This window comes from Protopterus annectens, chromosome 1.part1 (assembly GCF_019279795.1).
Source record: "Protopterus annectens isolate FY-2018-M chromosome 1.part1, PAN1.0, whole genome shotgun sequence".
Taxonomy (NCBI): Eukaryota; Metazoa; Chordata; order Ceratodontiformes; family Protopteridae; genus Protopterus; species Protopterus annectens.
In genome coordinates, this window is record NC_056726.1 from 1859338291 (window position 1) to 1859354591 (window position 16301).

The 16301-nt window shown below is 37.7% G+C and overlaps 1 protein-coding gene across 1 annotated transcript in view; it reads left to right on the top strand.

Annotated features, from left to right (window-relative positions):
* Positions 1-16301, top strand: part of KCNK17 (potassium two pore domain channel subfamily K member 17) — a 302663-nt gene that overhangs the window by 139310 nt on the left and 147052 nt on the right. The window contains exon 3 of the mRNA XM_044084870.1: positions 9450-9616. Within this exon, the coding sequence (XP_043940805.1) occupies positions 9450-9616 (167 nt within the window). The remainder of the gene's footprint in view (positions 1-9449; positions 9617-16301) is intronic.

Below are 16301 nucleotides of genomic sequence, written 5' to 3' on the forward strand. Positions count from 1 at the left end.
ATGTTTTCAAAGAATGGTGCTTTCCTCCTTGGCTACTGCTATTAAAATTCTTGTTAAGACGCTTCTCCTTGTTTCTTCTTTAAAAGAACTTTTATTAAAATGATTTAAAACAAAAACAAAATAAAAGTTACAACCTAACCATTTGAAAGTTAGCGTTGTAGTGCAAAAAAGAGAGATAAGCGCTTTCGGTTTATCAACCTTCTTCAGATCTGCTTAACATTTGCAGCTACTTCTATTTATATTCATGCTGCTGACTTAGAGTCATCCCCCACAACCAATGGCAGTCTCTATGCTAATTCTTGGTGTACTTGTAATCCAATCCGATGTTCTGGTCCTTATTTCTTGGAAGCCAATTACATTCTTCCATGCAAATAGGTTTTAATAAATCTACCAATGTTTATTCATTCTTTTCTCTCACCTAATTTGCTGTTCTTTTTCTTTTGCTCCAATGGCTTGTGTGTACCCTGTTGCAAGATGCAGGCTCCACCTTTTTATGTCATGTTCTTATTTGTCTTTTGTAAAAACTAATCACTCTCCCTGCATAGCATTTTTCATGTATTTCGCCTCTATATTGGAGGCGTCTGTCTGCCTATAACAGAGCTACAACCTCTCCTCTTTCACGAGTTGTCTTCATTAGGTAAACCACAAGTACAGTGGCTTTCTCCTTTGTTTTAAAACATAGACTCAAGCACTTTCTTGTAAATGCTTTTACTTCCATGTCATCAGGTCTCTTTCAAACTGATAGCACTTACTTAACTACATAAATGTACTTGCTAACTCACATCATAAAAACTTTTTTTTATTTTGTGTCTTGCTTCTTAATATCAAGTCTCTTTCTGACTAAGAGCGCTTGCTTATATTCAAAGATGTACTGCTGATTCCTGTTATTCTATCCAAGTTTTACTTTGTGCATAGCTCTTTACTCAGTCTTATTAAAAAGCTATCCTAATTGTTTTCTAATGTTATGCAATCAATTGGTTGGCAAATTACACTTCTCCTCCTTTTTCTCACGTACTAATTCCAAACTCTCTACTAATTCAATGCCTTTTCTTCATTTGCTAACAAATTTCCGCTAACAAATGTCTTTGATCTCCATAAACATCATTTATCCTTTCTAATTGATGTAAATAATGGATGAACAACGCTCTTTCTATTCCTTTAGCGCTCTAAATTTCAATATTTTCCAGACTTCTACATGCACAATGAACATGATTTCAATTTATTTATAGTTTGGGGTTTACTCTCCTTCCATCATAATGTTCAGACCAGGGCTAGAACCCTGAACCCTTTGTTTAAGGGTCTAATGCTCTACCGACTGAGCTATGTTGGTAGATGCATAGTTCAACTCCCTCTTAGTTTTCTTTTCTTTCTAAACAAGCTTGAGGAGGACTGTAACATATAGGACAAAAAAATATAATAAGCAAACTACACTCTTTTTATTCCTTTGATGCTCTTGGTTCCAATGTTTTCCAAACTTCTTCTTGCACAGTAAACTTAAATTCAACTGTTTTCATTTATGGTTAGAGATTTCTTCTCCTTTCACCATGGTGCCCAGACTGGGAATCAAGCCCTGGACCCTCTGGATAAGGGTCTGATGCTCAACCGACTGAGCTATATTGGCAGATGTACAATTCATTTCCCTCGTAGTTTCCTTTCTTTTAAAGCAGGTTTAAGTGGGACTATAGCATTTAGTCCGGGGAATTGGTTGGATCGTAAATTAATTATCCATTGCATCTCCATTTTTTCTGTTCTGTTCACTATATCACCTCCTCTTTCCATAGGCTTAATCTGTGCCATAACCATAAATCTAAAGTTATGCTCTGGATTTTCTTTAATATGTACATAAAGAGCATTAGTCTCTATTTTATTATGAATGTCCCGTATATGTCTTAATACTTGTTCTTTGAATTTTCTGTTAGTCTTACCTATATAGAATGCTTTACATACCATGCAACTTGCTACATAGATCACATTCTCACTGTTACAGGTTGCTCTTTCTTGAAAGATGTAAACCTTATTTGTCACTGGATTCTTGAAAGATGTAAACCTTATTTGTCATAGTTTCAGGAAGAGGGTGGATCATGGAGCCTCTTTCCATTTACATAGAAGATGAGCTTAAAAATCTGTTAGAGAAAGCACCTACAGTGTTAAAAGATACAGCGCAATTATTATAGAAATTGTATGCTGAAGCTCACAAGTGTGACAACTATAGACATATGGTATTGGCAACAATGGATGTGAATAGCTTATTTACTAGCATACCCAATGGATATGGTATAGAAGCAGTCAGAAACTTTATACTAGCTAACGAACCGAATAAGGATGTGGAAAGGATATGTGGGCTACTAGAAATTATATTACAAAACAATCTATTTCTATATGAGCATGAAGTCTATTGGCAGAAATGCAAATATAGTATTAGCCCAATGGGAATGCCAGTGGAGCAAAGATGAAAATAATATCTGGCAACAACATATACAATTCTATGGATGCTTTGCTGATGACATTCTTCTTATATGGAGAGGGCATGAAAGTTCGTTGCAGCAATTCATTCAATTTCTAACAGCAACAACGGATTTCCTAAAGTTTGAAATCAAAATGTCACAGAAGAAAATAGAATTTCTGGATGTTAATATTATTATGGATGAGGTCAAAGGACTGGAAACAGCCCTGTATAGAAAAACAACTTGGAAAAAACATCATTTACATAGATCTAGCATGCATCCAGGCCATATTTTTAAAAATATTAAGGACAACCAGGTGCAAAGGGTCTCCAGATTGTGTACCAATGATAATATATTTCGAGAAGAAATACAAGGATTAATGAACATCTTTACAGCGAGAGGATATAAGGAAGAAAAACTGGATGAAGACAAGCTTAGAGATATCCGAAGGAAGAAAGGGAGACCATGCTATTCAGCTAAAATTGATAAAGAGAACAAAGAAAAGGATCCGAACAGAAGAAAGGAAATAGTAAGATGTCCTTTGACGTACAGTACAGATAATGTTATTATAAGAGAAACTATTAAGAAATACTGGCCTATACTAACAATGGACCAGAAGATAAAAGACATAGTAGGAGAACATCCTAGCTATACTTATAAAAATAAGAAGAACTTAAAGAGGCTCCTATGTGACATAGACAGGCAAGAGGCAAAGAATGTATCTATGCCAACAGGAACATTCAAATGTGGAAAATGCAAAGCATGTCAGTACATTATGAGCACAGATAGGTTTCAGCATCCAATGACAAATAAGGTTTACATCTTTCAAGAAAGAGCAACCTGTAACACTGAGAATGTGATCTATGTAGCAAGTTGCATGGTATGTAAAGCATTCTATATAGGTAAGACTAACAGAAAATTCAAAGAACGAGTATTAAGACATATACGGGACATTCATAATAAAATAGAGACTAATGCTCTTTGTGTACATATTAAAGAAAATCCAGAGCATAACTTTAGATTTATGGTTATGGCACAGATTAAGCCTATGGAATGAGGAGGTGATATAGTGAATAGAACAGAAAAAAATTGAGTTGCAATGGATAATTAATTTACGATCCAACCAATTCCCCGGACTAAATGCTATAGTCCCGCTTAAACCATTTTTAAAAGAAAGGAAACTACGAGGGAAATGAATTATACATCTGCCAATGTAGCTCAGTCGGTTGAGCATCAGACCCTTATCCAGAGGGTCCAGGGCTTTTTCCCAGTCTGGGCACCATGGTGAAAGGAGAAGAAATCTCTAGCCATAAATGAAAACAGATGAATTTAAGTTTACTGTGCAAGAAGTTTGGAAAACATTGAAACCAAGAGCATCAAAGGAATAAAAAGAGTATAGTTTGCTTATTATATTTTTTGGCCTATATGTTACAGTCCTCCTCAAGCTTGTTTAGAAAGAAAAGAAAACTAAGAGGGAGTTGAACTATGCATCTACCAACGTAGTTCAGTCGGTAGAGCATTAGACCCTTAAACAAAGGGTTCAGGGTTCTAGCCCTGGTCTGAACATTATGATGGAAGGAGAGTAAGCCCCAAACTATAAATAAATTGAAATCAAGTTCATTGTGCATGTAGAAGTCTGGAAAATATTGAAATTTAGAGCGCTAAAGAAATAGAAAGAGTGTTGTTCATCCATTATTTACATCAGTTAGAAAGGAGAAATTATGTTTATGGAGATCAAAGACATTTCTTAGCAGAAATTTGTTAGCAAATGAAGAAAAGGCATTGAATTAGTAGAGAGTTTGGAATTAGTATCGGAGAAAAAGGAGAAGAAGTGTAATTTGCCAACCAATGGATTACATAACATTAAAAAACAATTAGGATAGCTTCTTAATAAGACTGAGTAAAGAGCTATTCACAAAGTAAAACTCGGATAGAAAAACAGGAATCAGCAGTACATCTTTGAATATAAGCAAGCGCTCTTAGTCAGAAAGAGACTTGATATTAAGAAGCAAGACACAAAATAAAAAAAGTTTGTGATTTATGATGTGAGTTAGCAAGTGCATTTATGTAGTTAAGTAAGCGCTATCAGTTTGAAAGAGACCTGATGACATGGAAGTAAGAGCATTTACAAGAAAGTGTTTGATCCTATGTTTTAAAACAAAGGAGAAAGCCACTGTACTTGTGGTTTACCTAATGAAGACAACTCATGAAAGAGAAGAGGTTGTAGCTCTGTTATAGGCAGACAGACGCCTCCAATATAGAGGCGAAATACATGAAAAATGCTATGCAGGGAGAGTGATTAGTTTTTACAAAAGACAAATAAGAACATGACATAAAAAGGTGGAGCCTGCATCTTGCAACAGGATACACACAAGCCATTGGAGCAAAAGAAAAAGAACAGCAAATTAGGTGAGAGAAAGGAATGAATAAACATTGGTAGATTTATTAAAACCTATTTGTATGGAAGAATGTAATTGGCTTCCAAGAAATAAAAACCAGAACATCGGATTAGATTACAAGTACACCAAGAATTAGCATAGAGACTCCCATTGGTTGTGGGGGATGACTCTAAGTCAGCAGCATGAATATAAATAGAAGTAGCTGCAAATGTTAAGCAGATCTGAAGAAGGTTGATAAACCGAAAGTGCTTATCTCTCTTTTTTGCGTTACAACGCTAACTTTCAAATGGTTAGGTTGTAGCTTTTATTTTGTTTTTTGTTTTAAATCATTTTAATAAAAGTTCTTTTAAAGAAGAAACAAGGAGAAGCGTCTTAACAAGAATTTTAACAGCAGTAGCCAAGGAGGAAAGCACCATTCTTTGAAAACATGAATTACCATATAGGTGTCAGTACAATAAACACCAAAAGTGTGATGAGAGACTTAGGGACACAGGTGGACAGTGGTGTCACCTTCAATAACCACATTGCCACAACAGTCAGGAAATCCTTCCATGTGGCACACCTCATCATTAACGGCTTTTCATCCAAAAAAAAGGATGTCATTGCCCCACTGTACTCATCCCTCATTAGACCCATTATAGAGTACAACACCCATTTGGTATGTACCACACAAGACATCTGCAACAGCTGGAAAGGCCACAGAAATACCTCACTAAAAGAATCACAGGCCTAAAGCAGATGCCCTATGCTGACCATCTAAAAGAACTCCAGCAATACTCTGTGGCATATTGTCTACTCAGAGGTAATCTCTGCTTAACATACATGGCCATGTCAAATCCTGAGCTGTTGGACATGCTCCACTTAAAGAAATCTCAATCCCTCAGAGTCACATGCTCCAGGGATCTAAACCTTGTCATCACAATAAACAAAACAAGATGGAGGGATAGGTTCCTGACCCAGAGACTCCCCATACTCTGGAATAGACTGCCCATACATGATAAGCAGAGCGCCTCCTTGGCCCTCTTCAAAAGGAACCTTGACGATTGGATGGGAGATAGGAAATTCACCCCGGGGATCACATCAGTTGCCCTGCTAGACAGGGGTCCAGGGAAGTAAATATTGTGGGAAGAAATATTCGGGGAATTGTTTGGCTAGGCTTGTATAGGCCCTAGGGCTGATAGTCTAGTACCAACCTATGAACCTATGTGTATGTATTTATTTAGCCAAGATCACTTAAATCACAATCTTTAATAGACAGTGGACAAACCTTAAAACCACTGCATGTCTGTTGCTGTATTTATGTAAATATCTCTAAGTCCATTTCATTCTCCATTCTTGGCTTTAGTGTTACAAACAGCCTAACAAAGCCTGCTGGCTGCTTTACTGTATAATTCTCAATGTTTTGTGTTTCCTATTTGTTCTAAATTTCCAGCTTTTATATCTAACCAGCTTTTCCAGTTAAAAATTCTGCCATAACAGTGACTGATATTTTGATCTTGTAACTTATTACTAAAGATTTGATCAAGTGTTACTTATGAAGAGAATCTAATAACTCCTATGCATTATAGATGTTCTTCAGTCATACATTTGACCAGTCAGTACTACCAATGTCATTGCTAATTACTAGTAATGTTTGTCTTTAAAAGTCAAGGCAATTTATTTTGCTTTTGAAGTTAAAACAACCAGTTAAAATAGCATGCAAAGCTGCATGATCTGAATTGCCTAAGGGTGGTAATACCTGGGGTATTTACAAGAAGTAGATCAGGAATCTTATTATTACGCACATGGAAAATAACTGTAAAATTGTATAAGAACAGAAGCTCTAAAAATTCTGATTGCATAAAAGACTTACACTGAAGGTATGGAAGCTGATGATATGATAATTGAAATTATCAGTGCGGTTGGTGGTTTTATTTACCATCTTTGATGATTATAATTGTAAAACTGGTTTTCTTCTAGTATTTTCTGCTTTGAGCTTCTATAGCAAAGGATTGCTGTCAGAGTTTGTTCCTTGACCACACTGTCTGTTTTAATGACATGAATTTCACAATCTATATTTGAGCAAGAGCTTCTTGCTGTAAGTGCAATGCTAACAACACTGAGATTCCCTCGCCAGTAGTGGATATTCACAGATTTTCAAACTTGTTATATCCAGGAATTAGCAGGTCATCACTTTCTCAGGCCTAAGTAATAATCATAATTTCATACTGCTGCTGAAAAGGTGTGAAGTGGCACCTTACAACTTTTGTTTGATAAACTGTAATCATTGGTTTAATGCACTTTTAAAGAAGCTGGGATTTCTTATCTGTAGTCATGGGTATAATGCACTTTTAAAGAAGCTAGGATTTCTTATAAGTGTTGTTAAGTCATTTAAAGATACTGGAATCTTTCATGTTCACAACAGAGTAGGCTAAGAAGAGTTTCTGTTCAACAGATTCTTTTTGTACAAGCAATTGAATTGCTTAAGTTAGTGAGCTGTTTGTTCACAAATTTTAATAGTAATTTTACTCATGTTAGGGTTGGGCACTGGTAGGAACTTTTCAGGTGGTGTTGGTAAGTTGATCTCCTAAAGGAATATTATTTTAGGGAAAATAAATTAAGTGCAGACAGAATATTGTACTAAATGGTGCATATGCATGGCTGTTTTACTGATGCACCATGCACTAATAAGTAACTAATGAAGTATTACATGTACTTGATGGGTTTAAATGAAACTAAATTTTTAAAATAAAAATGAACTCCTTTAGCCTGAGGGAGCATATCACATACAAAGTAGTATATACAGTCTTTACCCTTTTTAAGTTGTGTAATTATTGATTAAGTTCTTTGCTTTTGCATAGCAGTAGTTTGTTTATAAGTGCATGTTCTAGTCTGTTCTGTGGTTATTAAAACTTATAATTTATTTTAGCACTGGAATTGTTCTGATGACATTGGAAGATGATTGTAGTGGAGTACTATGGGCATCCATTAAACTATGATGGTGAGAAGGTGTTGCTTACATTATGAGACAGTTATGGAAATGAGTTAGGTTGAGACTATCAAATAATTAAATAATTGGCAGAGCATCTAGAACCACATGCTTGTGAGAGCTAAACCAACCTCAGAACTCTGTTTAGTGAATTATATCTTGCAGACTTATTACAATTCAGTCTTGGATGGACAGTTAGGGTATGTTTAAAGGATGGATGAAAAAGATGAAGAATAACAAACAAATGTAAAACACATGCACACAAAACCAAAAAAAAAAAAAAAACAGTCTTGGCTATATTATAAGAAGAATGTATTTGTAATTCTGCTATGAAATGCAAGTAGACAATCCAAAAAAAAAAAAAATATATATATATATATATATATATATATATATATATATATATATATAAATTCATGCCAAAATATAGGCACTTACCTTATGTTAGAGTCAGAACTCCTGAAGCATTTAAAGAGGTTCCAGTCATGCCACCTCAAAGAAGTTTACTGCTACTACAGAAATATCCTGCAAACTGAAAGAGCTGTATGGCAGAGAGGGATAGAGCCCTGACTGTGACCCAGATGATTCAAGTTTAAGTAAAGGTTTGGCCAGTGAAAGAGCTGGGGAGGTGAGGATGGAAATTGAGTAGCAAAGGGTTGCCCATCCTCAGGTAAGGGTGTGATGATTTCTCACTGGCTCTTCTGTCACTCCAGTGCTATGACTGGATGCCCAGGAGTATGCAAAACAGGTTCTGGTATAAGGATGGCTGTGTGCTGAAGTTACCCAAATTGACCTTATGAACACAAGGTGCAGGGTTTGACTCTCACATGGGGTAATTGGCTAGGCTTAAAATGGCCCACAAGGGTTGTTAGCCTAGTACTAATTTATGGAAATGGGAGGTTGGCATAATAGTTAAAGTGTTTATCTTATGACTGTTGCCCTTCTCTGTGCATCCACGGGAGTGCCCATGCACAGATAGTAGGGCATTGGTAGTCCTTGAGATGATGTAGGTATGCACATTACTGCTAGATCTAGGATTAGGGCTTACATAAAAATACCTTCATTACCCACATCCTACTGGGTATGAATGAGGGCACAAAGATCCCGCATGGCTGCCTAGATAATGCTGTCCGCTGGATGGCTTGCCCCATACCATATCAGGACAAATGGGCAGACTCTCAATGGGGGAGGCATGAAGATCAGCAGATACTGAGCAAAAAACACAAAGGGAAAGAAAATATCCTACACCATAATATTTTAGAGGTTTGAGGTAGTTTTATAAATAGATGTAATAGTTAACTGATATCACTGAAAATTAAAGGACATTCATTTAAAATTTGATCTTTAGACAGTCATTTTTTTAATTTCCAGAAAAAAATTATATTTTAAAATTATGATATTGTGAGGTCTGCACAAGACATACAAAGTTAATTCACTGAAAAAAAGAGGAAGGCTTTCTGAATGCCCTCTAAGATTTTGCACTGCTGTTAAATTGTTTGTCTCTGTGCATGGAATGCATTTATATGTTATCATGAAGCAGGACATGTGTCCATAAGCTACAGTTTCTACCTAAACTGCTTGAATATGTAATTTAAAATGCATTTTTCTACACTGATTTTAATTTATTGTATCTTCCAGGATATGGCAATCTTAGCCCCAGCACAATAGGAGGTCACATATTTTGTATCGTCTTTGCTTTATTTGGAATACCTCTGAATATTGTCTTACTAAACAAGATTGGGAAGGCTATGTTGTCTGCAGTACAAAAGTACAGTGAGAGATTAGGGAAGAAATTCAAGAAAGAGGTAAGTTGAAACAGAGTTAAATTTTTATAGATTGTCTAATCACAATGAACATACATGTTGATAAGATTTTGGAATAATCAGTACAAAAAAGGATTGTAGTCTATCATGTTTGATTTTGGTTCTTTTCTGTAGTCACTGCAGCTCCATAATTTGTTTCAAAGTCAAGCATCTTGATTCAATCTGTTGAGCTTTATGGTCACAAACAAATTTCAGGCAAAGTCCAAACTTCACCCCCCAATAGCTTAAAAGGCCTACAACAAATGAAACTGAACTCACATAACAGGTTTATTCAGTGTGTGTTTCAAAATAATATTATCAGATACTGCTTTGTCAAGGAATAAAAACATATTCTAAAATGTTCAAATAAATACAAGAACATCACATGTTAAAAAGCAGCCAATGAAAAATGATCAATTAATTTGGTCCAGTGGTTATGTTTTCAGTGCAGATATTAAAGGAAATCGATAGTTTAAACATGGTGCGACATGTAATGTTAGGATGTTCTGACACTTAACTTCCAAATAACATAGTTCATTAAACTTCCCCACCTGGCCATGATTTACTAAAACAGTAATAGCAGCAACTTTAAAACAATGAACTGATGCATGGTCATAAACTGTATTATTATTATTATTATTATTATTATTCCATCCCTTAATGTCATGGCAATGTTCCCAAAGTCTTTTTTAATTTTGTTTCATTTTACCAACATAAAACTACCTTCCCCAACAGCAAACAATAAAAACAAAAACATTTATTGTGGTGCAGGTATAAAATGGCTTATGTCATGTCTTGGAAAAAATGTGGTTGTATTCCTCACTAGTGCATCAACTGATTCTTCCAACATGAACATTTTCATGGATTTAGAAACTGTCTTTCAGTAGCTAGAAAAATGAATGGTGCACGGTAGAAGCCTTTTTTGACAAGGTTACATGTTCAGTCACAAGTGTAATATGGACAATCATGATAGATCTGAATTTTAAATAATTGGCAAGAAAAAATATATAGAGTAGGGCTTTAATTGATAGATCTGGCTGCTGAGGATACTCATGTAGTGGAAGCAGAATTATTGATAAAAATGAAATCTATCAAAGAAAAAAATACCAGTGTTGGTGGAGCAACTGACAACTTTTCAAGTTAATTTTGACAATGAATTTTCTAAGTAAATAGGTTCATAGGTTCATACTAAGCTAACTGCCCTTGTGAGCCATTTTAAGCCTAGCCAATTATCCCTTGTGAGACTCAAACCCAGCACCTTGTGTTTGTAAGGCAAACACCTTAACCATTAGGCCACCCTATGAAAAGAATAAGCAACACAAGGTGTCAAGATGTAAAACAGCATGATAGTCATGCTCATGTTCCTCTGGGAAACCTGAGTAAAACTTATTTATCTAAAAACGATCTTGCCCAAAAAGCAACAAATAGTAGCACACCAAAATATGGGGGTGTATAAGGTATGTACTAGTAACTCAGATATTGACATTGAGCAAGTTAACAAAATTACCTGGTCTTATTTATGACAAAAACAATGAAGCTGGAAAGAAAGATTAGATTCTGAGGAGATTAAAGGTGAAGAATACTAAATCCCTGAGGAAGAATCACAGATTGAATAGAGCAATTCACAGCCACAGTCAAGTATGAGCAGCTGTTATAAGCATTGACTCTGCATGAGTGTCTAAGACAGTCAGCAGAAAACTGTATGCATAGATGGTAATGCTAAGGTGCTGATGTATTGTTTGTAGTGTGTTCATATGAAGACATTACAAATAACAAGCAGGATGTCAGTACCACATAACACAACACTAAATATATCACACACAGCTCGGATCAAATACACAGACATACAAATGCTGAGATGCTTTAAAGTTAAATGCCTGAACCACAAAGGCCTCCTAAATATAACATAAGAAACAAGTATACTCAGCAATCTCAAAAACACACATCATAGGCAACACCCACCTTGAACCTACATCTAAAAGTCATAGTATCTCAGTTCAAAAGCCCATAAGACAAGCCTCCACACAATCAACATCTTATTCATTGGTGATGTCATTTTGAGACACACTGATGCATTTCTCACCAGGATATACAAGGATGGTGTCAAGGCAGTTGCCTATGAGGTGTCAAGATTCTCCACATCATGCAGGCAGTTTAAGATCTTGCATCACAAGTACACATATGTGACTGTTATAATAGCGTTTATATCACGCTATTGAAAGGTGAAAATAGCAAACGCTATTTCATCGAACCTAAAATATCTAAACCACATAATATCGAACATTCAGAACAGTGATTTTTTTCCTTGGGAAAAAATTCGCTATTCCGAAACACATACACACAACACAAGCACACCTAAAAAACATCAATCCACACACATACACTTATAATACTACAACTAACCCTACACCAAACTGTACATAGGTTCATAAGTTCATAGGTAGGTACTAGGCTATCGGCCCAAGGGCCTAAGTATGCCTAGCCAACAAGGTTCCCTGGCTTACACCACCCAAGAAAGTTATTTTCCTGTGCCACTGTTGAGCAGAGACACAGAAGTGATCCCTGGGGTGTATTTCCTATTTCCCATCCAGTCATCAAGATATTTCTTGAAGAGTGCTAATGAAGAACTTTGTTTGACATAGATGGGTAGCCTGTTCCAGAGTATGGGAAGTCTCTGGAACAGGAATCTATCCCTCCAGCATGTCCTGTTTATTGTGATGACAAGGTTTAGGTCCCTAGAGCATGTAGCTTGGAGGGATTGGGATTTCTTTAGGTGTAGCATGTCCAACAGCTCTGGGTTTGACATAGCTTTATATGTTAGGCTGAGATCACCTCGGAGTAGGCGATATGCTACGGAGTAAAGCTGGAGTTTTTTGAGGCAGTCAGTGTAGGGCATTTGTTTGAGTCCAGTAATCCTCTTTGTGAGGAACTTCTGTGGCCTTTCCATCTGCTGCAGATGTCTTGTGAGGTACATTCCAAAAGGGGTGTTGTACTCTATAATGGGTCTAATGAGTGTCAAGTAGAGGGGAACGATGACCTCTTTTCTCCTGGATGAGAACCCTTTTATGATGAGGTGTGCCACTTAGAAGGACTTACTGACTACTGTAGCGATGTGACTATCAAAGGAGAGACTACTGTTCACCTGGGTCCCGAGGTCTCTTATCTCACATTCGGTGTTAAGTAGATTGCTACCTATGTGGTAGTTCATGGGTACTGAGTTTTTACCAAAGGGGATGACACTGCCCTTTTTGGCACTGAGCTTGAGGCCATGGCTCTGACACCAGGCATCTGTCTCAGCGAAGCCCTTCTGTAGGATGTCTACATCATTTGGGGACTTGACTATGGCTCCGAGTTTGCAGTCATCTATGAACATCATTAGCCAGAGGCCTTCTGTGTTAGCCTGTACTTCAGAGAAGTAGATTCCAAACAGGAGAGGTTCCAGGACGGAACCCTGTGGTACTCCACTTGTCATTGTATGAGGTCAGATTTGGAGTCTGCAACTTTTACAGTGTGGGTGCTGTCAGTGAGCCAGTTGGCAACCCATCTTGTGACGTAGGGATTTATACCTAGTTTAGTGAGTTTAGCTATAATTCCAGAATCGGGGATGGTGTTGAAAGCCTTGGCGAGGTCAAGATAGGTTGTGTGAACCACCTTACTCTCATCTACGGCTTTAGTGACTGCCTCAAAAAAGTTGATCAGGTTCAGGAGGCATGATCTGCCTTTCACAAACCCAAACTGGGTGGATCCAGAGTTTGGAGGTTACCAATGTCTTTGTGAGTTCCATGATGATATGTTCCATGGCCTTGCAGACCAGGCTCGTCAGGCTAATAGGTCGATAATACCTGGGATCAGTGGTGGCTCCCCCTTTGTGGAGTGGGATAACTGTTGCTGTGTGCCATTCAGTGGGCACAAAGCCTGATGCGAGGCTATTATTGAACATGGTGCTTAAGTGGGGAGCCAGTTCATTCTGAAGTTCATGTAAAACGCAGCCTGGGATTTTGTCCTGTCCCATGGATGCTGTGTGTTTGGCTTTAGAGAGTGCAGTTTTTACCTGCGTAGTTGTGATTACAGGGACTCTGCATTTTTCCTGTGTAGATATGGGCCCTTTAGGGGGTGGGGGTGGGGGGTAAAGTTAGCACTGAACCTATCTGCCAGGATGTTGGCAATATCAGTTGGCTTTGTAATTTTCATGCCTTTGTGCTGTAACTCAGAGCAGATCTGGGTGTTGCCATAGAGATTCTTGACATAGCTATAGAATGCCTTGTGGTTGTCCTTAGAATTAGTGGTGATTTTGTTTTCATAGCTAGCTTTGGAGGCTCTTATAAGAGACCTCAGCTTCTTACTGAGGCTGACCAGGGAGCTGCTCCACTCATGGGATTTTACTCTCTTTTGCAACAGTTTCTTCCTTCTGTTGCACAGCTTGTTTATGGCAGGGGACCACCAGATTGGCTTCCTTTTTTTGGAGGATAGCATCTTGGTTCTCTTTGCGATAGCATGATCCATGCACTTGTGTAAGTGCTTATAGAGTGCATTTGTGTAGGATTCAGCAGTTGTAACTGTATTGTCCATCTGCATGGATGTCATGAAGTTCACCACTTCTGTCTTAAGAAGCATGAAGTTGGCTTTGGAGAATATTTTTACCGTTGTTTCCTTAATGGGGGGTGTGGGCAGGATGTGGATATCAAGGGTGATTAGCTTATGGTTGGATTGGACCAACGAGGAGTTGACTTCAGGTGTGGAACACCTGTTGGTAATGACTCATGTTGGCAATGAATAGGTCTAGGATATTGTTGCCCCTGGTGGGGGTGTGGATAAGTTGATCCAGTGCATTGGAATTTATGAACTCCAAAAAGCGTTGAGCTAAGGAGTTGGTACACAAGTAGTTTTCCCAGTTAATGGTGGGGTAGTTGAAGTCTCCCATTATTAGGGTGTTTGGTTGAACCCTAATATTTTCCAGTACATCAAGAAAAGAGGAGTGGGAATCTTGGGGCATGGTGGGGGATCTGTAGCAAGCTACAATTTGGATTGCAGTTTTGTCCAGAGTTAGTTGCACTTGGATAACCGTAGATGCATTATGCTGAGCAACTAGCCTGGAGGTGTGGATATCTTTAATGAATATGGACACACCTCCGCTTTTGGTCTTTCGGTCCAGGTTACATGGCCAAAAAGTGTGGTATGAGTTATAGCCTGGTAGTGCAGGGGTGCTCTCTAGAGCCTTGAACAAGGTCTCAGTCACTGCACAGATATCGATGTTCTCCATTTTAAAGAGTGCCTTGAGTGAGTGCATTTTGAGATTTAGACTTCTAGCATTGAGTAGCATTACCCTCAGTTTTTGCTTGCCTGCTCCTGTTACGGTGGTGAATTTGTTATTTGAACCTTGCCTAAAAAAGGCACTATACACGTCTATCTATCCACTTACCTTAACCCAAACCCTAACCCTAAGGTCCATCACTATCGCACACTCACCTAACCCATGCCCTAACCCTAACTCACTTAACCCTCCCCTAACCCTAATTCACCTAACCCGCACCTAACCCTAGCTCACCTAACCTGCACCCTAACCCTAACTCACCTAACCCGTGCCCTAATCCTAACGACCACACAATCGCACACTTACCTGAACCTGACCTGTAAATTTCTACCACAGCACTGAAAATTGCAAAGCCACAGAACCGGCCAACCAAATTCTTTCCCTAGGAAAGAATTTGGTGTTCTGCAGCTTTGTTATTTTTAGCGTTTCCTCAAAACAGGTCGATATTAGAACATTCAAAGTTTTAAAACTTTGATGTTCTGATATAGACCCTTATAATATACATGGGTGTAAATGACCTGAGGTATCCCTACCTGGATTATTTCAACTCAGTGAACCTACTACTTATGTGGTATCCTTACCACCAAATTCTATGCACATTTGAACAGCTACATACTGTAGATGTATTGGAGTCTGAATGGAGAGATGATAAGTCAGCAAGCAAAGGAGAGTAGTATTGCTGAAATTGAATTCATCTTCAAGTCTTGGTGAGTACCTTCATGAGGTGGACCCTGTTTTTCACAAAATCTCACCAAGACGACACTGATATATAGACTGTATTCATATTGCATATATCATGGACAGAAGCAGGTCAAAAATTTAAAAAAAGATAACTGGGTGCACAAGACCCAGGATAAAAAAGTGCCCAATCTTAGTAGGTGCAATGGTGCCAGGACTGGAAGGAATGACAGTGTAGAATTCTCAAAATACAGAAATATTCCTAAAATGGTGCCAAGCCAGGCCCAGGGGGAGGATGGCTTCCCTGTTGTAGAAGGAAGTAGCAGTCTACAAAAACTGATAGGCCAAAGAAGAGCCATAAAGACGATAAACTGGTCTATTGAGGATAAGAAAGAAATTATGTATTGTTACTGTTATGCAAAAATGCCTAGAATTTCCAGACACAAGATATACAAAAAGATTAAGAGAGAAAATAGAGGGAAGTAAAATATTTCTACAAGAAAAGCTGTTAGAAGCTTCAAATAAAAAACTGTGGTCGTGAATACAACAGATTTGTGAAAAAACAGTATATAGACCAATAAACTTTGACCTATTTGAAAAAAGAAGCATCTGAGGAAGTGCAAAAATATAAACAACAAAACCTACATATTTTTGAAAAGTAGAAAAAAGAAATCTGGACTTGGGAAAGAAAGAGAGATT